Source organism: Onychostruthus taczanowskii, unplaced genomic scaffold (genome assembly GCF_017590055.1).
Source record: "Onychostruthus taczanowskii isolate IOZ18803 unplaced genomic scaffold, ASM1759005v1 scaffold97, whole genome shotgun sequence".
NCBI classification, from domain to species: Eukaryota; Metazoa; Chordata; class Aves; order Passeriformes; family Passeridae; genus Onychostruthus; species Onychostruthus taczanowskii.
The window spans coordinates 1,188,697-1,216,552 of NW_024507768.1; the positions used below are offsets into that span (position 1 = coordinate 1,188,697).

Consider the following 27,856-nt stretch of genomic DNA (forward strand, 5'->3'; position numbering starts at 1 on the left):
GGTCGCGGTCGGAGCCGGGGCAGCGCTGCCTCCTCCCGCTCCTTTCCCACTAAATCACTTAAAAATCTTTCTTTTAAACCGAGAAATCCTCGGCTCACCAACTCCAGCAGGGTCTGGCCCACCCCTGAGCCCTGCGGCTGCCTCTGGCTTTGGGCAGCGAGGATGAGAAACGCGGCTGGGAGCGAGCCCAGCCCAGCGGAGCAGCTCGGCTTCCCCCCGCCGTGTTTTTCCTCTGACCCACACAAAGATTTCTTTCTAAATTTATCGCAGCGCTCATCGGCAGTGCCACTTAGCGCAGATTAGGAGGCTGGGCGGGCACGGCCCGTCGGAATGAGGGCAGGGGAGCCTGGAGAACCGCGGGGGAGGGCGAGGGGCTCCATCCCCGCTGCCCCGGACCCCCCGCTCCCCGGGACCCCCTGCCCCCCCCAGACCCTCTGCTCCACAGGATCCCTCCCGGAGGCCGGAATGCTCTCCCGGTGGCAGAGCCCCAGCTCCTGGCTGGCTCCGGGGAGGTTTTGCCGGTTCCCGGAGGCCCCAGCGCTGGCACCGCTGGGGAATTTCCACTGGGCTGCGGAATCCTGAAGCTGCGCTTGGGGAAGGTGGGAGGGGGGCTTTGTGCGGCACCCCCGGGCTGCTGAGCGTCCCTCGGCCTCCGCAGGGCTCTGGTGTGCCCCCCGGGTGATACCTGTGCGGTGGCACCGGAGCTGCGGGTCCGAGCCCCGAGGAGCCCCCCGGGGGACACAGGAGGGTCCCGCCGGCTGATTTGAGCCGCACGCTGCGCAGAGATGGAGCCCTGCCCTGCCCGGGGAGTCTGAGCCGTGTTTGGAATCACGCAGAGAAATTATGCAGTTCCAAGGATGGCATAATTGGGAGAACGCTTGACTAGCGCAATTTTCTTGTGCGCCTGTCAGCAAATCGCTTAATGTGCGCTGCGCCAAGTTTCCCAGCCGTTAAATGGGGAATGATTATCCCACCACTTCCTAAGAGGGAGCGAGGATAATACCCACTAATGACTGTGGAGGTCCTGGAAGGTGGTCCCGGAGATGTGCGGTGGCGCACACAGGGGCTGCAGCCCTGCAGGGAGCACGCAGCACTTTAAACCCGACCGTCAGACATTTATTATTCCTCCTCATGCTGCCTTTTTTTTTTTTTTTTAATCCCGAAATAGATCCGCGTCTGTTCGTGCCGGATTCTCAAAAGCTGCGCCGTCATCCCCCGGGATGGGACATCCCAGCTCCGATGGCGAAGAAGAGGAAAATGCTGGGGGAAGGCGGCTGGGAGGGGTCTGGAGCGGACCCCTCACTCCTGCCCCGCTCCCCCCGGGCCTTTTCCCGGCGTCTCGCCGCCTCCTGGGAATTGTAGTCGCCGCGGGGTGACCTTGGCCCCGCGGCCGCCGCCTCTGCGAGGGATCCAGAAGGGCCCGGGGGGCTCCTCCGCCTCCGCCGGCCCCGCTCCGCCCCAGCTCTCCGCGGCCCCCCGGGAGCGGCCCCGGGCCGGGGATGCTGCGCCAGGCGAGTACCGGGGGCGGGGAGCGGGGGGATCGGGGCCGGGCACGGCCCGAGCGCACCCCGCGCACATCCCGCGCACGTCCCGCTCTATCCCCGCGCACACGGCGCGCACGTCGCTCTGGATCTCGGGGCTCATCCCGCGCGCGTCGCGCCGCATCCCCGCGCACATCCCGCGCACGTCGCGCCGCATCCCCGCGCACATCCCGCGCACTTCGCGCTGCATCTCCGCGCCCGCCCCGCCGCGTCCCCGCGCACGCCCCGCCGCGTCCCCGCCGCACCCGCGCTCACATCGCGCTGCATCGCCGCGCTCGCCCCGCTGCATCCCCGCGCACATCCCGCGCACATCCTGCGCACATCCCCGCGCACCTCCCGCTGCGTCCCTGCGCACATCCTGCGCACATCCTGCGCACATCTCACTGCATCCCCGAGCCTCCCGTGAGCATCCCCTGCCTGCATCCCCTGCTCATCTCCTGCATCCCGCCATCCGCATCCCCTGCTCATCTCCTGCATCCCCTGCCTGCATCCCCTGAACATCTCCTGCATCCCCTGCTCATCTCCTGCATCCCCTGAACATCTCCTGCATCCCCCCTGAACATCCCCTGCTCATCTCCTGCATCCCCTTCTCATGTCCTGCATTCCCTGCTCATCTTCTGCATCCCCTTCTCATCCCCTGCATCCCCCCCTGCGCATCCCCTGCTCACCCCCACGCCCCCATTCCCGTCCTGCCCCCCGCTTGTCCCCCCTCTCCTCGCAGGGCCGGGACCCTCCCCCTCAGCCCCGGGCCCGAGGGGAGGGGCTGGCGTGGGACAGGCACAGCAGCCCCGCTCCAGAGTGATGAGGATGGGTTAAAATCATGATAATTCTGATAATGATGATGATGATGATGATGATTATAATGTCAATAGGAATAATAATAAATAGGAATACTGGAAATAATAGTAACAATAATGGTAGTGATAATGGTGATAATGCTAATTATCATAATGCTAATAATGATAATGACATCATAATTATGTTACATTCAAATTTAAATAATAATAATAATAATAATAATAATAATAATAATAATAATAATAGTAATAGTGTTACATTTGAATAAAAGGATCCAAGTGGATAAAATCTTAGGCAACTCTGCCCAGGCTCCCTCCTTCCCAGTGGATAAGTGGCACTGAGAGCCCCAGGCCAAATGGGAACATCAGGTGGAATTTAAGGGGTCTCTCATTCTTCCTATTTTAACCCAAGGCTCCAAGGAAGGAGCTGCTTCACAGCTCTGTATTTTCCCCATTTTTCTATTTAGGGATGATTGCTCCACACAGCATTGTAACTTCCATGCCATGGGCTGTTTTGTTCTCGCTCCTTTTTTTCCTCCCAGAACATACGATGCAGGTTCTGCTTGTGGACTGTTTTAATAGCAAGGTGGCTGAGACAAAGTTTACTCAATAAACTTGCTTTTCCCCTTGAGCAGCTTTAGCTTAGATAAACGGGCTTTAAAGTCCCGGCCTAGCGTGGGACTAGGAATGTTTACCATTCATCATTGTTAGTTAATTGCTGTTTGCTTAAATATTTAGTTTGGATTAAGTTCTTTTATTCCCTTTTCTTAAAAAATAATAAATAAAGGTGTGTTTAGCCATGTGGTAAAAGGCTTTTAAAAGACACTGCAGGGGGGAAGCTCCATAAAGTTCTTTTTTTATATTTTGCATTTACATTTTCTTATTTTTATTCTGCTGTGTTATATTTGTTATTAGCCAGGCTGAAGCAGCAAGGACAAGGACATTCCGCTGCTTTCTGTAGAGGCTGCAGACAGTTTTATTCCTTATTTCAAAGAGAAAAACCCCACTGAATCATGGAATATCCTGAGCTGGAAGGGACCCACGGGACCATCAGCTCCTGCTCCTGGCTCTGCAGGGACAGCCCCAAATGCAGTTTCCAGCCTGGGTTAAAGCCACCAAACCCAGCTGGGGGCCTGCAGCTGGATTGTGTTCCGTGGAAGAGGACAGGGGAAGGCAGTTTGGGCAGGGGCAGTTTTGGGAAGGGCACCGAGGAGGATTCCCAGCCCTGTGAGGTGTTAGTGAGCAGCAGGGTGAGGAGCTGAGTGCCAGGGCCAGCTCCCAGGTGCTGCTCCCTGCGCAGGACAACGACAGAAAGCGATGGGGACGGGCTGGGGGAGGCCTGGCAGGGAGCAGGGCCCGCTGAACCCCAGGTGCTGCTCCCTGTGCAGGACAACGAGCAGCAGAAAGTGATGGGGACGGGCTGGGGGAGGCCTGGCAGGGAGCAGGGCCCGCTGAAAAAGGCCTTTTTTGGTTCAAACCGCCGTGTTCCACAGCAGCAGTGACCCAGTCCTTACGTAAGCAAGGGTTTAATTTTGGAACTTTAATGTTTCGCGGCTTAGGTTTCCTCTGCTGGTTCTCACGCAGGGCCAGGCTGACAGAACGCTTCTCCCTCCCGTTATCAGTCACCAAAGGCATGTCCTGTGCCCTGCTCGAGGCCCAGCTCAGGAATATTTGGTTTTGGGATAGTTCTGTGCCCCAGCACGGCTCTGTCAGCCTGGGGCAGGGTTTGTAAGGTGCCCTCAGCCCGGGTGGCTGCTCTGAGCTCTGCCCTGCCCAGGGAGGACCAAAGGCTGTTGGATTTTTTTCTGTGTCCTCACAGTAAAAGTGCCACAGGTGTCCCCTGGGAGGGGACAGCTCTGCCTGTCCCCTGCTGCCAAAGGCAGCGCTGGTTTCTCACCTGCAGCCCAGCCCTCCAGCCTGGACTGCTCTGTTCCAAACCAGCAGAGAACTCAGGAACAGGAGGTGAATTCCACTAGAAGTGCTTTGAAGGAAGGAGTTTCCATGGGGATGGGGGCTGGCTGGGTTTATTTCAGGTCCTTAGGAGGCAGCAGGTCCTTCTCAGATGAACCTGTGTGCTCTCCATCCACGACTTCTGCCTTTTCTTCCCCCTGGGCTGTGCTGGCTCTGGTGGTTCCCTCGCTGCCATCCTCTCCTGTCATGGAATGACTGCAGCTCCAGACTGGAACCATCCCTGGACCATTCTGAGCGTCCCCTCCCAGTGCCAGCGGGATGGATTTCCCTGTCTTGTGTCTGTGAAAAGGATTTAGAGAAAGGTTTGGGCTGGGGGCCATCAAAGGGACTTTAAAACTTATCTCATTCCACCCCTGCCATGGGATATCCAAAATATCTTAAAAAATGACAATTAGGGAAAAAAATAGAAAAGTTCATTCTCTAATTGAGCTTTGTTTGCAAAATAATTCCAGGCCACGAAGAGTAATCAACTCATGCATAAAAACAAGGCTTTAGGATCAATTTTCATTTTATTACTGGTAGCTTGGATTTTAGAAGTTACTGGTGGTTTTCAAATGATTTTTGCTATGGAAGTACAAAACACCTGTCCTAAATTTGTGAGCTCTTTTTTAATGAAAGGCTAGGGAGAGAAATGATCAAGAAAACACATTTTTAAAAAAATAAATCTTGGCAGTTTGAGGCCAAAACAGCTGTGAAAGGATCCTCGCCTTGCCCCCTCTTTTTTCCAAGTATTTTAAAAGATAATAGCTTAGAACTCCTTATTTTTAGAAGCCTCCAGAAGGCTCAGCTGAGACCCAGAGGCCACCGTGGCTCAGCGCTGTACAAGCAAATTATTTAGGCCAGTTTATCCCCGGCCAAAATAATTCACAATCCCAGTTTCCAGGCTGAGACGAGAGGCAGGGAGAGAGCTCAGGCAGCGCTGCCAGCACCAAGCCCAGCAGGAACAGCAGAACACCCCGGCCAGCCAAGCTGATGAATATGATAATCCCAAATATGATAATTTTCGGTAATAAAAAGCACTTCAGGATGGATTTTTTTTTTTTTTAATAAATGGTGTGCGTGCGAGGCGCCGGCTCTGGGCGTTCCCTGGCAGCCGGAGCTGCTCCGTGCGCGTCTGGCGGCTCCGAGCGCCCGCGGGTGCCGCGCGGGGCTGCAGCTCTCCCGTGAATCACTCTTGCAGTGTGGGTTTTTTTTTTTTGTTTTATTGGTCTGCTTGCTGTTCCATTTGTGATTTTGCAATCCCCTTATGCCACTCCATACCGAGTTTTAAAGCCCCACCTTCCCAATTGTCAATCCCGCCTATCCCTGCCCTTTTCCCCCTGAATCCCCCTTGCTCCTCCCTCCCACTGGGTGTTAATCCTCCCCCGAACCTGCCCTTTCTTCTGGAGAATTCCCTATTTTATGTCCTTTGGGACCCTATTACCCAAGTTATTCCCCTCCCTAGTGCTCCTTTATTGGTTCAAGAGTAAAATACCCTGCCTCCAACCCCTCCCCAACCATACCCCTATTGGTTTGCTACCCTAAACCCCTTCTCCCGAGCGAGGCATGAAAGCTCTTGTTAGCCCCAAGTCTGGGTCTTGGGTGCTGATCATGAACCCCAAGTCTCACGCCGAGACCCGTGCTGCTGCCTTTTGTTCCTGCGCCGAGCCACCGCTGGTAGCTGGGATTCTGCAGAGCTTGCAAGGGGGATCCTGTCGCGCCCCAGTTGTCACAAAGTTGTGACAAAGTCCTCACCGTGACACCTGGTGCCCAACGTGAGGCTTGAGAACATCAACGGCACATTTCCCAATCCCTGCAAAAGCAGCGGCTCCAGGCAGGCACAGCCACGGGCAGGGATGTGCCCTCCCAGCCACGTGGTTGTCTTCGAGGGTCCCAGGACGAGGAAGAGATGAGAATCTTGACTCCATCTTTTCAGAAGGCTGATTTATTATGATATTATATGATATTAAAAATGCTATGCTAAAAGAATAGATAAAATGATACAGACAGAAAGCTGGAAAGGAAAATGGAATGGAATGGAATGGAATGGAATGGAATGGAATGGAATGGAATGATAACAAAAGCTCGTGACTCTCCGAGAGTCCGAGACAGCTGGACCATGGCTGGTCATTAAGTAGAAACAACCCACATGGACCCATCAAAGATGCACCTGTTGCATTCCACAGCAGCAGATAATTGTTGTTTTTTCTTTTCCTCTGTGGCTTCTCAGCTTCTCAGGAGAAAAAATCCTAGCAAAGGGATTTTTCATAAAATATCACAGCGACACATCCGCAGGGATCTCCCAGCCAGGCCCCAGGCTCAGCTCACCTGGCAGAGCTGATGCCAGGAGCAGGGGGCACAGGGACAGGCATGCTCCTGGCCACGGGCTGCTGCTGGCCCAGCAATGCCAAACCAGCTGCTCAGGAATGCCCAAACAGGTTTGGGGTTTTTTTTTTTTTTTCCCCTGTTTGTTCACTTCCCAGTGGGAAAATGTTGCTTTGTTACACAACGAGGTTGGCGGAACTTTTAATGGGAGGTTTTTGTGTACCCAGGGTGCAGCTCCAGGCAGCTGGGAGGTGACAGCAGGAGGGACAGCCAGGACTGAGGGACAGCCAGAAACTCTGCTCTGGCACCAGCTGAGCTCCAGGAGACTGGCTCCGTGGGACTTCTCTTGGGGAAGCAAACAGGGCTGTGCAGGGGAATTTCTGCCCTGCAGCCCACGGGTACCAACTGCTCTGCACTGAGTCTTTCTCATTTAAATAAAAACAAAACAAAAAAAAAGCCAAATCCTGGATCTGCATTTCAGTGCAAAGGGTGATTGAGCCCCAAAAGTGTAAACTGAAATCTTTTCTGATCAGTTCTAAGCAGAAATACTGCTGCTCCTCAGTGCATCCAAACCCTTATCCCCACTCAGAGCTGCCTGCCAGCCTGGACACGATCCTGCCTCTCTCAGGGCTGGGTCCTGGCATTCACCATGGCTTCGATTTTTACATAAAACATCCCATCAGGCTCAGATGAACATAAAATTTAATCCATGCTGTTCCCCCTGTACTTGCAGTAGTTCCTCAGGAAAATCCAAGATATTAAAATGTGATTTCTGCCACAGAAACTAAAAGAAACCCCAGAGCATTCACTCCTGGTTTCTGATTAAACAAAACTAAGTTGTTACAGCTGAAGGGATTCATTTTCTGACTAACTATTTAAATTGGTAATTAATATCCATCCCTTTGGTGGGGAAAGAGTTATTTGCCAGAATTTCCCAGGCTGGATGGGACAAATAAACTTACCAGAGTTTGGAAAACAGAGGCTTAAATCTGTTTATTTCCCACTAAACATTTTGCAACGCCGCTGACGAGAAGCAGTCAGAGAAGCAGTCAGAGGAGGAAATCCATCCAGCCGGGATTTCCGCGGGGTTTAACCAGAGCCTGGCATGCAGGAGGAGCCCAGGGCTCGGTCTTTAGGCGGAGAGGCCGCGGGAGCCGCAGCCGTGCCCGGCAGAGCTCGGCTCACCGGCAGAGCAGCTCGGCAGGAGCGGAGCTGAGCGCTGGGCAGCTGGAGCTGCAGCCAAGGCCGGCAGGGGGGACACTGCTGCCACTGCCACTGTCACTGCCACTGCCACCCTCCGAGCCCCCGGGTTCTGCAAGGACGGGCACCGAGTGCCCCCGGCCCCGCTGCGGCCAGCTGGGCACCGAGCCCCTCTCCAGTCACAGCGCCCTGTGCCCACGGGGAACGGGGACCTGGGCACAGCAGAAGTGTGGCTGTAATTGGGATTAATCTATTTTTAGCAGGCTGTCTGCTGCCCTGTCCACGCTCCAGCTGAGATGTTTAATTCTGTCCAGCTTGACTCTTTCTGCAGTGGCACCCAGGACTGATTTTTCTTTCCTTATAAACCTTGAATTTATTTGGGTTGGTTTTTTTTTTTTTTTTTTTTTTCCAATTCATTGTTATTCCTTGTTTTGTTTTTTTTTGTTTTTTTTTTTTTAATCTTTTTTTCCTCCTATCTACAATAACTGGAAAATCCAGCACTGAAGTAATACAAACGTTGCTGTATTAAAATTAAAAAAAAAAGTTATACAACATTTACTATCATTATTATTCATTTTACTATGGAGTTTGGAAACCTCGTCATAGAACAGGAATGTGTTGTACCCTGTGCTGCACAAACAGTACAGAAGGAAAATTGCCTCTTCCAAGCTATATTGGATAAAAACACGCAGTGATACCAAAAGGATTTTGGTTAAACAGCAGCAGGACAAGATGTTAAAGCCATCTCTGAGCACCTCACCATTTACTGACCCCGCACTTAAATACCTGCCGTGCGTATCTTTAACCTTTTATGAGGTATTTGGAAAGGGAACTTCGAGATTAGACTTGGGAAAACACCCTGGAACACAGTTGGACCGACATCAAGAGCCTGCTCCGGCTCGGGAATGTTTGCCTTTCCCAAATCCTCCTGGCCCGTGCGAGAGCGGGACCCGCTGCCCAGGGAGCGGAACCTTCAGCAGAGCAGCCAGAGCGGCTCTTTGGGCTTCTCCTGGCGATTGGGAAGATGCTCCGCAGGGAAAACCAGGGTTCAGTGCTGAAAGCTGCCCTGCAAACCCAGCCCGGGGCCGGTTCTGTGGGGTTTGGACCCTGCTGGGTTTGGATCCTGCTGGGTTTGGATCCTACAGGGCTTGGATCCTGCTGGGTTTGGACCCTGCTGGGTTCGGACCCTGCTGGTTTTGGATCCTGCTCGGTTTGGTCCCTGCCCCGTTCGGACCCTGTCCTGTTCGGACCCTGCCCGGTTCGGACCCTGCTGGGTTTGGATCCTGCTCGGTTCGGATCCTGTCTTGTTCGGACCCTGCTGGGTTTGGATCCTGCTCGGTTTGGTCCCTGCCCCGTTCGGACCCTGTCCTGTTCGGACCCTGCCCGGTTCGGACCCTGCTGGGTTTGGATCCTGCTCGGTTTGGTCCCTGTCCGGCCCGGACCCTGCCCGCCCCCGGGCCGGGGTGACTCACGGAGCCGCGGGTGCTGAGCGGGAGCGCGGCTATTTCCGTGCTCCCCCTGCAATCCCTGCTCCTCCGGCTGCGCTGTCAGGCACCTCAGCACCCCCGCCGCCTCTATTCTTAGCAGCTAATAGCTGAAATAATTCCTTTTGTCTCCGCGCTGTTGGCTCCTTGCATCGGGAGGCAGCGAGAGCTGCCCCCACAGCCGCTGCCAGCGCTGGGAGGGCGGCCGGGGGTCCCGGGGGTGGGGGCGGTGTCCTTGTGCCCACCGGGAATTCTGCTGTGGGCTGAGCATCCCAAACACCCCGGCCCCGAGTCCCACACCGGCCCCGAAGCGGTGCTTGGAAGCGGCTGGGATGTTAACGCGGTGCCACCTCTTTGAAAAGGATCCTGGCACTTCCAGCTGGGTTTCTTAGACTTCACCGGGAAAATTCCAGGTTTTCAGAGGGAGGGCCAGGTTTTCACCTGCGGGCTCCCATTTCAGTGCCTGCTCTGTGCCGTGGGCTGGGTTCGCACCGAGAATGCAAAAGCTCCATGCAAATGTGACTCCCCAGTGCCAGCACAGCCGTGCCAACACATCCCCGACAGCGCCCGGGAGCGAGCCCACACCTCTGGCAGGGCTGGCTTTCGATCCCAGCACCAGCTGTTCCACACAATTCCCTTGAAGCACCTCCCGAGGGGCACCGTGAACCCCCCGCCCCGCTCTCTGTGGGGCTGTCAGCCGTGCACACCCAAACAGACGCATGGAATCGGCTTTGAAACTTTGGGAAGGGGTTTGTTGCTCTTTATCTGCCTGCTGCTCTTCCTCCTGCTGCTTGGGACCCCAGGGAGAGCAGCAGAGTGTTCCAAATGGAACAGGGTGCCCAGAGCAGCTGTGGCTGTCCCTGGATCCCTGGAGGTGTCCAAGGCCAGGCTGGATGGGGCTTGGAGCAGCCTGGGATGGTGGAAGGTGTCCCTGCCCATGGCAGGGGGGGCACTGGATGAGCTTTAAGGTCCCTTCCAACCCAAACCATTCTGTGATTCTGCTGGGCTGGTAAAGAAAGGACCCACTGGCCATTTCTCTGGAATTCACTATGGAAAACAATAAACCTTTTGGAAAAAAAACGAAACCTGAATGTTTGTTGTGACTCTGTCCCTCACTGAGGCTGTTTGTAAGCATGAGGTATCACTGGCAAATCCAACAAGAGCTACCCCACATCAGCACTTGAAAAACCGACCATTCTGCATTTTACAGCAGCTTTTAAGCCTCTGGGTTGGTAAAGGGAAGAAACTTTTCCACTGCCCTGTCCACCTTTGCCCGATTCCTTGCTCCTTCCGTTTGTGCCCAGCCACTCCCGCGGGGATGTGCCAAGCCTCCCCTTCCGTGGCTGCGAGGTCGAGGGGTTACACATTTACAGCTGCCCAGACTTGCTCCGGCCCGGGCAGGAATTCACTTGGCATAAACGAGGCCTTTGGATTATTTATCTCAGCCTTTCAGTTAAACAGGAACATGCCCTGATTTTAACAATCGTGCTTCCTGCGCTGGGGGAAGGTGTGGCCGATGGCATTTAAACCCAAACCCGAGCCAAGGCTTCCCCGGCAGGAAGCTGGAAGTGCGGGCAGGACCACGAGGGTTTCCTTCAGCACTCAAAACACCCCAGCAGCAATAATGATGTGCATAAGGGGGAGATGTGGGGAGTGTCAGACTCCATTTGTTGTTGCTATCAAGGTCATCGCAGCGTGGCAGCAGAAAATCGCACGGGAGACGCCGGAGAACTGAGGATGAACCTTCAGGTACAGCCTGGCACAGAAGCAGGGCAAGCCCAAACTTCCTCTGGAAGATGAGGAATCCCTCCTTGATCCTTTCATGGTGCTGAGGGAACTGTCAGTGACAGTCTGGAGAGTCAATCCTCTCCCTCCCTCCTCAAAAAATGGTATTTTCCCCAAACATCCAGCCCGAACCACCCCAGTTGCAAGTCCTGAAATCTTGTTAGAATGTTCAGCACTATAAAAACTCTCTATTTTATTAATCAGCACTCAGGGCCCAGCTGTGATCAGCCATGGGGTCACTCCCAGTTTTGGAAGAGATTCCTACCCTGCCATTCTGATGGTGACACTGATCTCCCCTGTCTCACACCACAGCCATGGATTATTCCCATTTTCCAAGCCTCCTTTCTAGCCCAGGACTTTGCACCCTCATAGGCAGTTCTTACAAAACCAAAGCTCTGCCTCCTACTTTTAAAGTCTGTAAGGAAAAGAAAAAAAAAGCTAAAAAAAAACCCAACCCAAACCAGTAGCTACACATGGAAATGGGCTCCAGTTAAACCAGAAAAGCAGCCTAGATTTTTATAGTGGAATGTCGAAGATGTTCAAACGCTGAATCCTGCCCAAGAGTGTCAGAAAATGACTTTATGCTTTTAGGCCTCATCACTCCGATCTGAGGGCTGAAGTTTTCCACTGCCCCAAGATTCCTGACACAGCTGATTGTTCCCCAGTGCAGCTCACAGCTCTGAGCTCTTCTTGGGAGCCACCAGCAAGCACCTAGAGCCAGGCAAAGACAGAAACACTCCAGGGCTGGTGATTTTCAAAGGAAAGCAAACCATAAAATAAACACTGCATTTCTCCTGAAAGCAACCAGAAAGAGTCATTTGGGATAAAACAAAGTTGGTTTCACCTTCCTGACACACCACAGGCCTGACAAAAGCGGTGTGAGCCGCAAGCACCAGCCAACTGCCCCGTTTCTGAGGCTCCCAGCTTTCATCTGGCTCGGGTGTTTCATCTTGCTCTGTCACATCTGGAGCTCCCTGGATCTCGAGGTGGGCTCTGCCCGCCTGCACAGCACGGTGCAAACCACCAGGGAGAAGTGGGAACACAGAAAATCCGCCCTGGCCCTGCGTGCTGGGGCTCCTGAGAGAATGGGGGTGACTGGAAGCAGCACAGGCAGCTCCAGCCTCAGCAAAGCCCGGCCTGCTTGGGGGGATGACTCATTTCAGGAGCCTGTGCTCGCTCCCAGTCATTAAGGAAGGAGTTAATCCCTGCAGCTTTGGCCACAAAGTGGATGTGTAAGGCCTGGAGTCCCATGGGCTCGATTGCATAAGAAACCATGTATTGTGGCATTTAGTTGATCATGCACTACTTCTTCTGGTCACATGGAGGCTTGATTTCCCCTTGCATCAGCTACTACAGACTTTTTACAGTTCCCATACTGGTGTCTGTTCAGCTCACCGGGGTCATCCCCTTCACCCCACAGCACAGCCCGTGCTGCTCACCCAGCCCTGACCCACGGGATCTCACCCCATTTTTTGTAGGATCCTATCAGAGGAACCGGGCACTTGTAATTTTCCTCATTTGTGTCTGTGCGTAACAGGTGTCATTTTCAGTGTAGTACAGACAAATCCCAAAATAGCTCAGGCTCTTCAGACGCTGCGAGGAGAAAAAAACCCGTGGTTACTTCAGCTTTGGTTGTAGTGAAAAACCCAACGCTCGCAGCCGGCTCTGAAGTCAGAATTAAAATGGCAGACGGAGGAGTGGAGCAGGGATCTCTCTGCATTCCGTGGTTCCTGACGGACTGCTCCTCGCTGCTCTGTGTGTGCACATCAACTCCCTCTCAGTGCTGCCTCTCCATCAGCTTCCCTGATTCCCAGGAGCTGCACCTACCACGGATCCTCCTCCACACTTCCCGGGGCTGGCAGAGCTCTGCTTCCCCTGCCGGGTGCCGGGGCTGGCCGGAGGCACCGGAGTTATTCCAGGGATTTGGGGGGCAGAGGCAAGGAGAGAGAGTGCAGCTGCAAAAGGCTCCTTGCCTGGGGATGATGCCTGCTGTGCTGAAAGGCAGAGCTGCCTGTGGCCTGTCTTTGTTGGGGATTATTGGATTCTGTGGATTCTGGTGACTCCAGGAGCGCAGTTATTAGTTCCCCTGCCCACGCCGAGCGTTTTGAATCTGTGTGTGTGATAACACTTATTAATGCTGCTCAGATTAAGAAGATCCTGTGGCTTTCCAGCACTTTCAGCACCTTATCTCACGCCACACATCTCCCCAGCAGCTAAACCACGCTCAGATCAGTGTCTTGTGGCCAGCAGAGCAGGGGTTTGTGGGGCCAGCAGTAGCCTCATGCCCAGAAGTCCTGCATTTGTTCACAGCAGCAGCTCCTCTTAAGCTGCCTTGTGCTTCAGGGGATCTGCCTGCTGAGGATTTGCAGGACATGGGCCTAAAATATTTCGTTTCAGGAAGTCAAGCAGTAGTTCCTGTCACCGAAACAGTTAATCAGAAAGCACCAACTCTCTGCTGCAACGTGTGTGTGCGTGCACGTGTTTTTGTTTTTTAGAGCCAGCAAGATTTGCTTTGGTTTTTTTAAAGCAGAAAACACCAAAAAAGTTGGCTGTGGTTTCAGCTGCTATCGCTCGAGATTTGTACTGCTGACTACCAATCCTAAAAGAGTTAACCTGGCAAGTATGACTCAGAAGCAGAGAAGGAGATGCGAGGCTGAGAGCCGGGGAGGAAGCGCAGAAAGAGAGGTGAGGAACAGAATAATTGCCAAAAAAAGGTGCAGAGCCCAGGAGCGACGTTCCCTCCGGTCTGCCTGGCCCTGGCACCGCTGGCACGGGCTCCCTGGAAAGCTGCAGTTCCGCTCTTATAACACAAGGAGCAGGCTGGAGAATTTAGAGCTGCGTCACAGAGCTCAGCGAGAGAGTGAGAGAGCAAGCTCCGTCGATAGGTCTACCAGCAACAGCCCTGCTGCAGCAAGAGGGGAGAGAGGCAGCAAGAGAGGCAGAGAGGGCTCCAGGAAGAGAAGTGGCACCAACACCACGGACTGGGCTCCTGCCACCATCCACTGCCATTTGCACCTCGTACTCGGGTTCGCATGGCGTAGGAGGCTTCGCCCATTGACGATGCTGGAGACCCGGCGCGCTTAATCCCACGGGGAGGGAGAGTGGGCAGACACCGAAAGGGTTAACGGGAAGGAAATTTCTGGAACCTTCTCTTCTGCGGCGCTCCAGAGCGAGCGGAGGGCTGAGGACTGCGCAGATGGTGCACGGGCACGGCTCCTCGGTCCGGTTCGTCTCCCTCACGTACGTACCCTTTGATCAGGATGGGGCTGGAGCTGCAGCTACGTATTTGGATTATTTGCAGGGCGTCCCTTTCCCCCGGCGTCCCTAAGTTCGGATCCCAAAGTGCCTTTATTATTATTTTGGCTGGGTAGGATTGCTCTGTTCTGCGTCAGAGCTGTTTTCTCAATGGAGCGACGGCACAGGTTGTACTAATGTCACTCCTGCCGGCATTGCTGTACTGCAGAGGAGGGTAGTAGTCGTGGGGGAGAGATGACAACTTTGCAAAGACTGCTGTTTTCCCGGTTTGTCTGGGCTGTTTATCCCCCCTCCCCGTGTTCCTGGAGGCTGGCATGTCAGCCAGGGGTTGGTGCAGGGGTTAACAGGCGCCCTGCGATTCGGAGCTCGGAGGTTTGTCACTGCGTAGTTCGCAAAGTGGCAAACGGTGACGCAGTGATCATTGCAGGGCACGTCGTCCAGTTTTTAAAAGCACTGGGGACAGGTAGACGGGTGCCTTCCAGACGCTTCCACACCAGCTGAAAGGGGTTAAAGATGAGTCGAGCCGGGAAGCCAGCATTTAGGGATTAAATGTCATCATTTTGGCGTTGGAAAGTTGTTTACCTTGCTCTCTCGGTGTCTCCATGCTGGCAGGCGGCCAGCTCACATGTGATAGTCTTCCCTGGACTGCTGCATCATTAACGAGAGCCAGCGCCGGCTCCCATTGGCCGGGGAGGGCGCAGCGCCGGGGCCGCGCCGCCATTGGGCGCGCCGGGGATGGCAGGTGGAGCGCCCGAGCCCATTGGCCGTGCGCGGGTGTCAGCGGAGCGGGGCTGCCGGTGCCCTCCGACACTGCCCGCTGGCACTGCCCGCTGACACTGCCCGCTGCCCGCTGGCACTGCCTGCTGACACTGCCCGCTGCCCGCTGACACTGCCCTCCGACACTGCCCGCTGGCACTGCCCGCTGCCCGCTGACACTGCCCGCTGGCACTGCCCTCCGACACTGCCTGCTGCCTGCTCCCCATTCCCTGTCTGCTCCCTGCCTGCTCACTGCCCGCTCCCTGCCCGCGGGGCTGCCGGTGCCCTCCGACACTGCCCGCTGGCACTGCCCGCTGACACTGCCCGCTGGCACTGCCCTCCGACACTGCCCGCTGCCCGCTCCCCATTCCCTGTCTGCTCCCTGCCTGCTCCCCATTCCCCGTCTGCTCCCTGCCTGCTCCCTGCCCGCTCCCTGCCCGCGGGGCTGCCAGTGCCCTCCGACACTGCCCGCTGGCACTGCCCGCTGCCCGCTCCCCATTCCCTGTCTGCTCCCTGCCTGCTCCCTGCCCGCTCCCTGCCCGCGGGGCTGCAGGTGCCCTCCGACACTGCCCACTGACACTGCCCGCTGCCTGCTCCCTATTCCCTGTCTGCTCCCTGCCTGCTCACTCCCCGCGGGGCACTCCCTGCCCGCTGCTTGCTCTGTGCCCACCTCGGATCCCGGGATGCCAGCCCTCCAACACTGCCCGCTGACACTACCCACTGCCTGCTCCCTATTCCCTGCCTGCTCACTGCCCTGCTCCCTCCCTCCCTGCCTGGCCACTGCCCTCTACCACTGCCCACTGCCACTGCCCGCTGCCCGCCCCCTGCTTCTATTCCCTGCCTGCTCCCTGCCCTGCTCCCCATTCCCTGCCCGTGGGTATCAGGGGAGCGGGCAGCAAGCAGGGCTGCTTCTGCCCAGTGCCACTGCCCACTGCCCACTCCCTGCTTCTATTCCCTGCGCTTCTATTCCCTGCCCTGCTCCCTACTCCCTGCCCGCGGGTGTCAGCAGCTGCCTCTGCCCTCTGCCTGCTGCCACTGCCCACTGCCCTCTGCCCACTCCCTGCTTCTATTCCCTGCCTGCTCCCTGCCCGTGGGTATCAGCAGAGCAGCCGTGTGAGTGCTGGGCTGCCTCTGCAACCTGAACATCGATCCCAGTACTCCGAGTACCGAAGGCTGCCCCTGTCCTATTCCCTGTCTGCTTGTTGGCTGTTCCCTCTGCTCCCCCTGCTCCCTGTCCGTCCCCTGACTTCTCCCTGCCCATTCCTTGGCATGCTCCGTGGCTGCTCCCTGCCCAGTTGCTGCCCATTCCCTGCCTGCTCCCAGCTCCCTTCCCACCACTCCCTGCCCGCCGCTCGCTCTGTGCCCACCTCGGATCCCGGGATGCCAGGCGTCCCCGGGCAGCAGGCAGGACAGGAGCTGGTCACTGCTGGGTGTGTTGGGTGCAGCCCTTGGCCCATGGGTGCTGCCAGGAGGTCTCGTTTCGCCGTCCACTCCAGTGTCAGAGCTGCAGCCCACGGTGCAGGGGAAAGTACTGGTGCCCTGCTCCCTACTCCCTGCCCGCGGGTGTCAGCAGCTGCCTCTGCCCTCTGCCTGCTGCCACTGCCCACTGCCCTCTGCCCACTCCCTGCTTCTATTCCCTGCCTGCTCCCTGCCCGTGGGTATCAGCAGAGCAGCCGTGTGAGTGCTGGGCTGCCTCTGCAACCTGAACATCGATCCCAGTACTCCGAGTACCGAAGGCTGCCCCTGTCCTATTCCCTGCCTGTTGGCTGTTCCCTCTGCTCCCCCTGCTCCCTGTCCATCCCCTGACTTCTCCCTGCCCATTCCTTGGCATGCTCCGTGGCTGCTCCCTGCCCAGTTGCTGCCCATTCCCTGCCTGCTCCCAGCTCCCTTCCCACCACTCCCTGCCCGCCGCTCGCTCTGTGCCCACCTCGGATCCCGGGATGCCAGGCGTCCCCGGGCAGCAGGCAGGACAGGAGCTGGTCACTGCTGGGTGTGTTGGGTGCAGCCCTTGGCCCATGGGTGCTGCCAGGAGGTCTCGTTTCGCCGTCCAGTCCAGTGTCAGAGCTGCAGCCCACGGTGCAGGGGAAAGTACTGGTGTTCAGGGCTTTTCTCCTTGCTTCTTTCCCTCTTGTGAGGTGCTGGAGTGTTGGCAGCACTGTGAGCTGCTTGGAGCAGGGATTGCACCTGGAAATTATGTCGTGGGAATAGTTAAAGAAATGAAAATTACTCTTACCCAAACTCAGCTTTTGTTTGCACAAGTGTGAGTTTGCCACAGGCTCGGTAACATCACAGAGAGATGCAGACTGCCCTCAGTGATGGCTCTGTAAAGGTTGGCAAAGGAGTAACAGCGTTAGAAAGCAAGGAAGGAAGAATTGGGAACTGGTTAAGGATGAATGGGAGACTAAGGGCAGAGAGCAGCTCCAGAGAGAGGATAAGGAAGTGAAGGGAAGACCACTTTTCCCTCCTAACCATTTACTATACTATTTTTTCACCTCTCTTCTTAAAGCGCCCCGCAATGAAGATGGCAGCTCTGCCTGGAAGTGCTGAGGACACAGCCAGCCTTGAGCTTGGTCCTTCTGGCCGAGGAAGTCCCCCGATTATGCAGTGGAGTGGTAACTTTGTTTTCTCATACAACAGGGGCCATTATTCCATAGCCTTCCATCATTCTGAGGCTTACCAAGTTTCAGGATGTGCTAGCAGGAGTGTTTAATCTCTGTTACTCGCTGGCTGACATCTCCAGCGTCAGGGTTGGTTGTTTAGCAACAAAGGCACCGTGCGGCCGCTGTCCCCATCGCCTGGGCTGCAGCCTGGCCTCTGCAGGGTGCTCTGGGAGACAGGGAGAGAGGGCAGGGCTGGATTTACACCCCGAATGGAATTTTGGGGGTTTGGTCGCGCAGGCCGCAGGCGCTGCGGATTTTTCGCGACGCCGTCCTTTGCGCAGGGCCGCCATTTCCAACGGCAGTGCGGCGCGGGGACGGGGAGGGAAGAACCCAACAGACTGTACGTGCCACTCCCCACTTTTTTTCCCTCTTTCCCATCTCCATCTTTCCTCCTTCCCCTCCTTTCCTGCCAGATTCCATAGGGAATTTCAGCCTCTTACTGCAGTCATCACAACCCCTCCTGACTCACTGAGCCTTCGCTGGCTGGTGCTGGCTCCCTCGGAGCATCCTTGCCTCCCGCAGCGCCAGATCCGCAGAGCAGGGGAACAACAGGAACAGCAGCGACAATGGTGGTCCTTGCAGACAGACAGACAGGCATTAATAGACACACACACATGAGAATAGTCCCAGGCAGCTGTGGAGGGGGTTCTGTACAGCCAGGAGCTGGACTAAGGCATGATGCTGGGCTGTGTGGATGATGGGTGGGTTGAGGCTATTTTCTCCAGTGTTGGTTGCATGGACAACTCTTCGTGGTTTTCCCCATCACGGCTGTGGGGTGGAGAAGCCCTGACTTTGTAAAGCTAGTGCTGTTTTATGGCTTTCAAGGAGGTGCCACTGGCTGCTGAGTGTGTTCAGCATAGGGATGTATTTGGTTTAATTCCTTTTGCCACCATGTTTTGGCCACAGCGATGGTTTAACTGTGCCTAAACGCAGGGAGGGCAGGGAGACGGATATAAGAGGAGTTATTTCAATGTTAAACTCCAGCTGTAAATCTCATTACTCAGGAATTGAGGTTACTGTCAGCAGGTAAATCTGTGGGACTGGCAGGAAACAAGGCTAAGAAGGGGACATGGCATATTTCTGTAGGACAGCAGTGATTGTGTGCACACACACGGCACTGTCACCGTGAGCTGTACCTGGGTAACCGTTCCACGATCGTTTTCCGCACAGTGCAGCAAAAGGACTGGGGAAAGCTGTGATTTCTCCCTCCCTCTGACACTTGTGTGTGTGACACTGCATGAGCTGATTCATTTTCCTGTATCTGGGTTTCCCTGCTCTGGGGAGTGGGGTTTGCTCTGCCTCGGCCTTGGTGCAGCATCGTGACGCAGCGTTCGGTACCACGCCGACAAAACGCACGCAATTTTCTCGGGCGTTCTGACCGCTCGGGGACCGCGGGATTCGGGGAAGGAAGGGCAGGATTTCACATGCCCATGATATAAATTTAAAGCATTACCTCTTCTTGTCTGCTAGTGAAGGAAGGCTCTGTGAGGGACGAGACAGCCATGATCTCCTCCTGCTCTTGTTTTGCCGATGGTCATGTTACATCTGTGACGCAGACGAATTTTGCTCTTGGTTCCTGTCGGTGCTTTAGGGAGTGGAGCTGATTAGGGCACAAGCTTGAATATGGTTAGAAATATTCATTTCATATTGATGTTAGAGTTGAAACCACACCTGAAGGGTTAGGGGTATCAGGTCTACCTAGTGACCCTCCCAAATGGCGAAGGAATTCGGATGAGCCCCAGCATCCCTGGCCATTTTGCAGCTCGCAGAGCAAGCTCAGAGCCTGCAGCTCTGCTGCTGCTGCTGTTCATTTCCATGTTATACAAATACAGCATTGGGCTCTGTGTCAGGAGCTTTCTGATGCTGTGAGAAGCTTAAAGTCTACAAGCAAATGTTTTTCTTTTCTTATTTGGGAACATTCATTAAAACATCTAAATGCCAAGTGTTCTACCCTCTCTCCTCTGACAAATCTCTCCCAGACCTATCCAGAAAATTCAGTGCTGCTGCGTAGGATTTTTTAAACTTTATCATGGTGTTTTCTTACAGTTTAATATGGGTATGGCTGGGGGGGAGAGTAAGATTTAATTTGGTTAAATATCTGTAATGCTGATGTTAATGGACAAGGATGTAGGCAAGAGATAAGAGTTGTCCCCTTTATCTTTGTATATAGACAGTCCCAAGCCCAGGCTGTGAGGAAAAAAGGGAATACTCTACCCCATTCCCACCCACCCAAACAATTTGGGTGTAAAGGCAGCAGGAGGAAAGGCCAAGCTGGAATGTCACAAAATGGTTCCACCAGCACTCAGAGATGCCAGTGCCGTTTATCCTGGCACGGCTCCGAGAGCGGCACCGTGAGCCGCCTGCTGCAAGGTCATTCCCCTGACTCATGGTCAGCAACCAGTTGGTTCAGGAACTCCCAATCTACTTCTCTTGCAACTGTGCCCATGCCTGAACCTGGAGGGGAGGCTTGAAAATTAATATTACTGCAGCAGTGGGGGCACTGAGCCCAAAACTGCAGCTCAAAAAAAGTCCCGTGTCTCTGAAAGATTTAAAAATCCATATCTGTAATTTGTTTATTTGCTAGCTCCAAAAACTTTCCACTAGTTCCCTCATCCCCTTTTCCCCCAAGACTTCCTCTGGACTGCTGGGAACCAGGAGTGACATGTTTTTAAGGGCTCACACTCTGTTCTAGGACGAAAACCTCTGTGTACATTTGCATTTCTGTGGCTACCAGGTGGACTTTGCAGGCTCCCCAGAGCCTGTCAAGCCAGGGGTGTCTCTCAGGTGCTTTCAGTTTCAGATACCTCACCTTAGGAGCTGCCTTGTCCCCTCACAAGTTTCCCCATTTTTCCCTGGTGTTCCTATTTGCCCATCTCACTGGTATTTTCAGCTATCTCAGGCCAACACATGGATATGCTCAGGGTTGTTTCCCAGGCAGCAGAGCAGTGGTTAATGCCTCTGAGCAAAAGAACTTATTTAGTGCCCAAAGTTCAATTTGGGGGCACATTCTGTGGACAGAGAGGGAAAGGGAGAGCAGGGCCATGAGCAGAGCCCTCCTGCTCCCAGAGCTGCCAGCCCACCTGACCAAGCCCCCAGCCTGACCCTGCCCACGAAGAGCCTTCGCCTTCCCCATCACCATTCCCTGGTTTCCAAAGGGACAGAACCTGGCTGCCAATCCCGATGCCAGTGACGGCTCCTCGCCTACAGGGAGGCAGATGTGATGGCTCGTCTGCTAAAAACTGAGCCAACACACTGTGATTCAGCCCTCCAGCTTTCCAAGGAAGAGCTATTTCTGAGTGAGGCTCATCTCTTCAGCTCCCCCCACAAACACTCAGGAGTCCAACAGCAGCCACTGGCTTTGCATTTGGATATCCAGCCCAAATGCTTCTTAAACACTGACCATGGCTCTTGGCCACATGGTGACATTTCAGGGATGGAATGATGGAAACCCTGGGAACAGGGACAGACCAGCAGCTCGTGTGCCTGCAGGAGTCAGCCAGGAGTGTTTGGTCAGTGCTTTTCTCCAGCTGTTTTGCCAGGTCCTTGTACTGCAGGCAGTGTTAAACTAAAGGCTTGTTTTCAGATGCCTGGTCTAAAGGCAGGTTATACTTCAGTGAACATCTGGCTGGGTTTGTTTCCTTATGCTCCTCCCTGGCACAGGACATTCTTTTGTCTCTAGAATGACACAAAAGAAAAATATGGCTTCCCTTGCCATTACCTGGAGGAGCTGGAGCGGTGGTGTTGGGGGAACACCATGTTCCCAAACTGACTGTACAAATCACAACAATCATCTCCCTGTGAGAGCTTTCAAGCCCTGCAATCAGTACTTTACATTCTAAAGTGATGCTTAGGTACAGGAGTTAGGAATAGAAAATGGCCTTTCTGGTTGCAGCTGCTTAGGTGGATCATTTGTTTGAGTGGAGTGAGTTTTGCAAAGTGCTGCTCATTCAGGCTGTACAGGGCTAAATTTGATGTTTTCTTTCCTACTGCCCTTCCCTGACCTCAGCCCTGTAAGTGCAGTGCTCTTTTTGTGTTTGCCCAGTTTCACCTCACTGTTCCCTGTGAAATCTGGAATTCTCCACAGGATCCAGGGGTTCAGCAGTTGCTGTGCCCTCCAAACAGGCTCAGGGTTTGCCCAGGAACTCTCCTGAGAGCAAAGCTGGAGGAGAACTGGATGACTCCAGGCAAGTCAAAGCAATTTCAGATGAGCAGGGGGGAATCACAAGATGGGGAACTACAGCTCTAATATCTAAGCACACCTCTAATGGTCACCATGCTAAAACAGACACTGCTCTGACAGATTCCCCTTAACAGGAATTGAAATCAGTGACTCAAACCAAGCAGGCCTGACTGTCCCACTGCTCACAGTTAAAAGGGACACAAAGCTCCACAGGCTTTTACCCCCATCCTTTCCCAGTGTTCAGCCTGCCTTGGGGTTTTGGGGCTTTCAGACACAGAGAGTCTGGCTTTTAACTCCATTTGTACTGCAGTTGTAAGGCTGCAAGAGCAGGACTGAAGGAATAGGCTACGTTCAATTCAGGACTGTAATGTGGAGTTTTTACTGTGGTCTTAATAAAGGAAAAAAATATCTCCCTCATGCTTTAAACTCGTGAAGGAAGCACCTGTTTTTGCTGCCCAAAACAGCAGTGGCCTCTCCAGAGCCATCTCCTAGGCACAAACACCAATTTTCCCAAGCAGTGCAGCCCCTGCTCTGCCTTCCCTCAGCCCAGGCTGCTGCTCTGGCACACCAAGTGCTCCACAGAGAACTGGCTCCCAGTGCAAGTCAGAGCACATTTGTCCACAGCTGACCCACGCAGCACCAGACCTGCACAACAAAGAGATGCAGTTACAGGCTCCCCACGCTCAGGAGGCTTTTTTTGAAACCTTAGAAGTTCACTCATTTCCATTCCCCTTGCAGGTCACCACTTGTAGTGTCACACCCCTTGTCCTGCACCTGGCCTTGGGCTGATTCATTCCTTCACTGGGAGGATGATGCATCAAGCTCAGATTCTCAGCATGTAAAACAGGGATTATTTTCTCCAGGGGAGACCAGAGCCTGATGAACTATGAGTTTCACCCTGTGATGTGAAAATGGAGGAAAAAATTTATGATGCACACTGAGATGTGTTTTGCTTTCTGTAAAAACCCCAGAACTGCCTTTCTACAGAAGGTGCAGGTTGTGCAAAATCAGGTCTGTGACATCCAGGCTTGCCTTGTTCCTGCAGACTGAAGGTCTCAGGGTAGAGAGAAGTTGCCTTTCACAGGGAAGGCAGGGATTCCCTTTTTGTCTTTGTCTCCTATGGAATGTATAAAGCAGTGTGAAGTCCATGAAAGGCTTTGAGCTGTTCCTCTGAAAGAAGCTACAGAACAGCACTGCCACTAAAACATCTGAAAAGGAGGAAAACCACAGAATGATACTGTACTTTCCCTACTATTATTTATTGGAAAGTCCAGACCCCTGTGCTAAAGCCAAGCACAGGTGACAGCATTTGCTGCTCTCCACACAGCAAATGTTTGAGACCAGCACTGCTTCATTTTCTTCCCTGTGAGGATGGGGAGGGGCTGGGATGGAATTCCCAGAGCAGCTATGGCTACTCCCACCCTGGGAGTGTCCAAAGCCAGGTTGGAGCAGCCTGGGCCAGAGGGAGGTGTCCCTGCCCATGGCAGGTGTGGCACTGGGTGAGCTTTAAGGTCCCTTCCAAGCCAAACCATCCTGTGCTCCTGTTTTCCTGCCCATGTGCACGGTCCCAGTGGGGAGCTGTGGATCACAGCATCCTGCACTGCACCTTTCTCCTGCCCAGACACACTGGGAGCCTTGGAAAGGAGAGCACAGGCAGATGTACCCTTCCCAAATGTGCACCTGCACCTTGCCAAGAAGGGCTGACACCTTCTGGGGAGCTTGTGAAGGCAACAGGACAAACTCCAGGTAGCCTGGAGGAGGGGCAGCAGCATCTTAATTATGCTGAAGTGAAACCTGGTTTTATCAAAACTGTAAATAATAAATGAGCCATTGGTCTTCATCTGCTGCATGATATTTCTGGAAAGGTTGGTCTCTTTGCAGATGGGAAGATGTGCAGAAGTGTTCAGTCCTTCTAAATCTCATACTTTGACACAAGTTCCCATTTTCAGCAGCACAAAATTAAGTGACATTTCCTCCAACTATTTCTCAAAATCCTAATGAAGATTTCTTTGTAATGCTTACTATGAGGCAAGGAAAAACCAAAGCAAAGCTCACTGTGAGCCTGCTTCTCAGAGATGCTGCTGTGATTCTGGAATTCTGTACCTGCCTCTCCTCAGCAGCAACTCCTGCTGCAGCTTTTCAGGAGTAAATCTCACCTGATAATAGAGGGTGCCTCCTAGATAACTGTGCCACACGGCAGGCACTGGGGAGGGAACCTGCTTTCCACTCGTCTTTCACCCTGTTGCCCCAGATAATGGATTTAGAAAGGACAGTAAATATCCAGACAAGGAATCTAGTCCAGTTATTTCCCCTTCCTCCACCCCTCTTTCTTGGAAGGACAAGCTCCTGTCTCTGAGCTTTCCCTCTGCTGCCTGGGAGTGTGCATTAGGATGGAGGCACCGGAGCAGATTTTTGGATGTGGTTACAACAGGAATACACAGAGCTGCCAAAACCCCAGGGCATCAATAAGTGAAACTGCTGCCTCCAGTTGTGCTTTGTTCCATTTCACATTGGCCTCTACTCCAGCACAGGTCAGACACTTATCCAAGGGTTGATAGCTCCTGAATTATGCATGTGTGCAGCAGTTCAGAGGCTTCTCAACACCCCCTCTATTCCCTCTGCTCTGAGCTGTGGACACTGCAGGTTAAGTGCTCAGCCCTGCTGCAGTTCCAGGAACCATCAGCCACTCATTTTCACACTCTCCTTCCTCGACAACTTCCACTGAACCATTTACAGCTCAATTTGTGAACGCTCCCTTTCTGCTCTGACCCACACTCGAAGTTCTTTCAATCCGATTTATTTTCATCCTGCCTGCAGAATTTAAAAGTTGTCTCACAAAAATCTGCAAGTCCTTGCTTATTTAAAGCACAGGGACTGCTGACAGAGGAAGTTCCATCGGGACACTCACATTTCCTTTCCCTGTCACAAAAAGCACCTGATGTGTCCTGTATTCTCTGATCAGTGAGTGACAGAAAGCCAGAACACTCTCTGCCTTGGACAGAATGAGCTTTATAGCCTGGTTTCATCTGCAGTGAAATGGAAAAAGCGTTCCTGAGCCACACAAACTTCCCACACTCACCCCATCACTTGCTCTGCACTAGCAAGAAATAAAACCTTGATCATCACTTGCTGGGAAGAACTTGAGTGCATTCCACCTGGCTAGGGCAGGAAACAACACTCACTGCCAGGCTGGGGGTTTTCCTCACCACAGATTTCATTTCTCCTACACCAGCCTCAACCATCCACAAGATGCCACCAAAAGAAGTGTATCCATAAAGTAGCTAAGCCCAAGGTAACTGTCTTGCTGTCTAATAAAATTAAATAAATGAATTTTTCTCTAGGTACGGTGGAGATGAAGGATTTTCTCCCTCAGCCTGCAGCCATGCACAAGATGTGTCTTCCTCTGGAAGCTGGTTTCACATGGTGGCTTAGATTTTCCCACTTTGTATCTAGCACCATTTGAAATCAGTGTTCTAGGAGCAAGAATTACAGCGTGGGAGGAGACCGAGCACCTGCTCACTTCAACAACATCCTCTGCTCCTCAAATCAGCCCCTTTTCCAAAGGTTATTTTTTTTACCAGCCATCCACTTTGTAACATCATCTGATTTCTGAACACTCCAACCACTGTATGCACCCTCCCAAGCCAGGGCCACAGCAGCACAGCCTCCTGCTCGTGTACTTCTGCTCAATAAACAATGGATATGAGTTCAAGGTGTCCAGAGTACAGTGATCCGCAAGTTGCATGAAAACCAACGTGGTATCTCTTGTACCTTGACAGGCAGAGTATGTTTGATACCCAAAAACTAGGATCAACCTCGAATTTACTGCCTCAGAGCAAAAGGATTCCCACCCTCTGCTTGGGGGCTCCATCACCACGGGATTCTCATTCCATAGCTCTGCAAACACAGAAATTCCCCCCAATAATTTCACCTCAGCAGTCAGACACAAGTGCCTTCAGCAATCCCAGACTGGCTTGGGTTGGAAAGGACCTTAAAGATCATCCTGTTCCACCCCCTGCCACGGGCATCACAAGATGCCACACAGCACACACAGAACCCACTCCTTTTTCCAGAGTCACTTTCCAGCACACACAGAACCCACTCCTTTTTCCAGAGTCACTTTCCAGCACACACAGAACCAACTCCTTTTTCCAGAATCACTTTCCAGCACACACAGAACCCACTCCTTTTTCCAGAGTCATTTTCCAGCACACACAGAACCCACTCCTTTTTCTAGAATAATTGTCCAGTTTGCTGCTGGTACCTCCCAGCAATATTTCACTTCTCCAACCCTGCATCCCAACCTAGAATCAAGCTGAACTTTTTTTTTTTTTTTGCCCTCCCTGCTGCCCAGCGTGTTCCCAGACATGGAAAAGCTGATCCCTGTGTGGATGAAGGTTTGATCAGAGCACTGAGTAGTCATCTCTAAAGAATGCATAGCTGTCATCTCCAAGAGGATCCTTCTCTGAGCCAGGAAAACGTCTCTTACACAGGCTGACCGATTTCTCTTGGTGTTCAGAGTCTCAGTTTTTGTCTAGCACCATTTGAAATCGGTTATGATGTAGGGGGAAAAGCAACAGTAATGGGAAACTTCCTTCCCTCACCCCCCAGGTCACAAACAAACACCATCCAGAGCACCACCTGGCCTCCCCAACACCACTGGCTTGTGTTCTCTGAGCTGAAGTTCCCCCCACAGGCTGAACATCCTGCACACAAGGAGGACAGTCAGCATCCCCTTCACGTGAGGATGGGATGCTTCCAGACAGAGAGAAGCATCTCTTCAAACATAACTCAGCTTCTTCAACTCAGGCAAGCCAGGGCCTGGGTGTGACAACACAGTCACCCAACCTTCTGACCATTTCTACTCCATGTGCTGTTTGTTTGCCTTAACCTGTTCTTTACACAGATTATTTTTTTTTCCTTTTAAATAAAATTGTGTGCTCTATGCTCCTGGGCTCTGTCTCAGGTAGAGAGATCACCTGATTCCCTGCTGGACAACACCTAAGTGCTGCAAGTCTCTTCATTTCAGCCCCCAGCTCCATCCTCACCACCCTCAGAAGTATTCAGGTTCAGGGAATCAGAATGGTTTGGTTTGGAAGGGTCCTTAAAACCATCCAGCTCCAACCCCTGCTATGGGCAGGGTTTAATTTATACTCATTTTAACTGTGACACTGAAAATCCACCAACCACAGTCACTTCACATTATTTAACCCTAAACCACATAACTTTGGACCTGTTTTGTTACTCCCACTGCCCTGTCACCAGTAGATGGCAACAACTCATTTTTATTCCATGCAGTCTTTCCCTCAGCAGAGTTCACATCCCTTTAATTATCAGTTCCAGACTCCAAAAGGAAATAATTCATGCAGCACCGAGTTTTAGAAAAACAGCACAGGACTCATGACAATTAGACCAAATTAATTTGTAATGTTTAAGTCAGATTCACAGAATCACAGAGCAGAATCCCAGAATGATTTGGGTTGGAAGGGAGATTAAAGATCATCCCATTCCTAGAAACTTTGCTTATCCCCTCAATGCTCACTGCAAACCCAAACTCCACAGTGTAAGGCTGTGCAGTCTGGCATCACCCACACCAACTCACTCTGAGTATCACAAACTGCAATGAAATACAGCACCTGAAGTTATTTTTTCTATTCCACCCTCTGAAAGGCTACTCTCTATCAGGCAGCTGACTCCACACATGGCAGTTCAGTACATTTCAAGTGTGAAACTCACACAATTCCTAAATCCACTCTCCTTCACAGGTCACCTAAACCCACCAGAGCTGTATTCCCTAAGGACTGCACGTGTCACACACTGGACAAAAGGACCAAAACACCCTCTGGGCTTTGCCTCAAGTATTCCACCAGAACAGCCCCAATTTCCTCTTCTCCATCAGCTTTTCACCAATTTTTTTCAGGAG

The 27,856-nt window shown here is 53.1% G+C and overlaps 1 protein-coding gene and 1 long non-coding RNA gene across 2 annotated transcripts; one reads left to right on the forward strand and one right to left on the reverse strand.

The window, feature by feature from the left end:
• Window positions 1-403: 403 nt before the first annotated feature.
• LOC121348012 (translation initiation factor IF-2-like) lies at window positions 404-2,011 on the reverse strand. Its single transcript, XM_041427133.1, has one exon. The coding sequence runs from the start codon at window positions 1,918-1,920 to the stop codon at window positions 1,300-1,302; it is 621 nt and encodes a 206-aa protein (XP_041283067.1). The 5' UTR covers window positions 1,921-2,011; the 3' UTR covers window positions 404-1,299.
• Window positions 2,012-2,504: 493 nt separating this feature from the next.
• LOC121348013 lies at window positions 2,505-26,939 on the forward strand. The gene is made up of 5 exons (XR_005954308.1): window positions 2,505-3,620; window positions 3,709-6,726; window positions 6,841-14,322; window positions 17,600-17,705; window positions 25,275-26,939. It is a non-coding gene; the product is annotated as an uncharacterized LOC121348013 (long non-coding RNA).
• The last annotated feature ends 917 nt before the right edge of the window (window positions 26,940-27,856 follow it).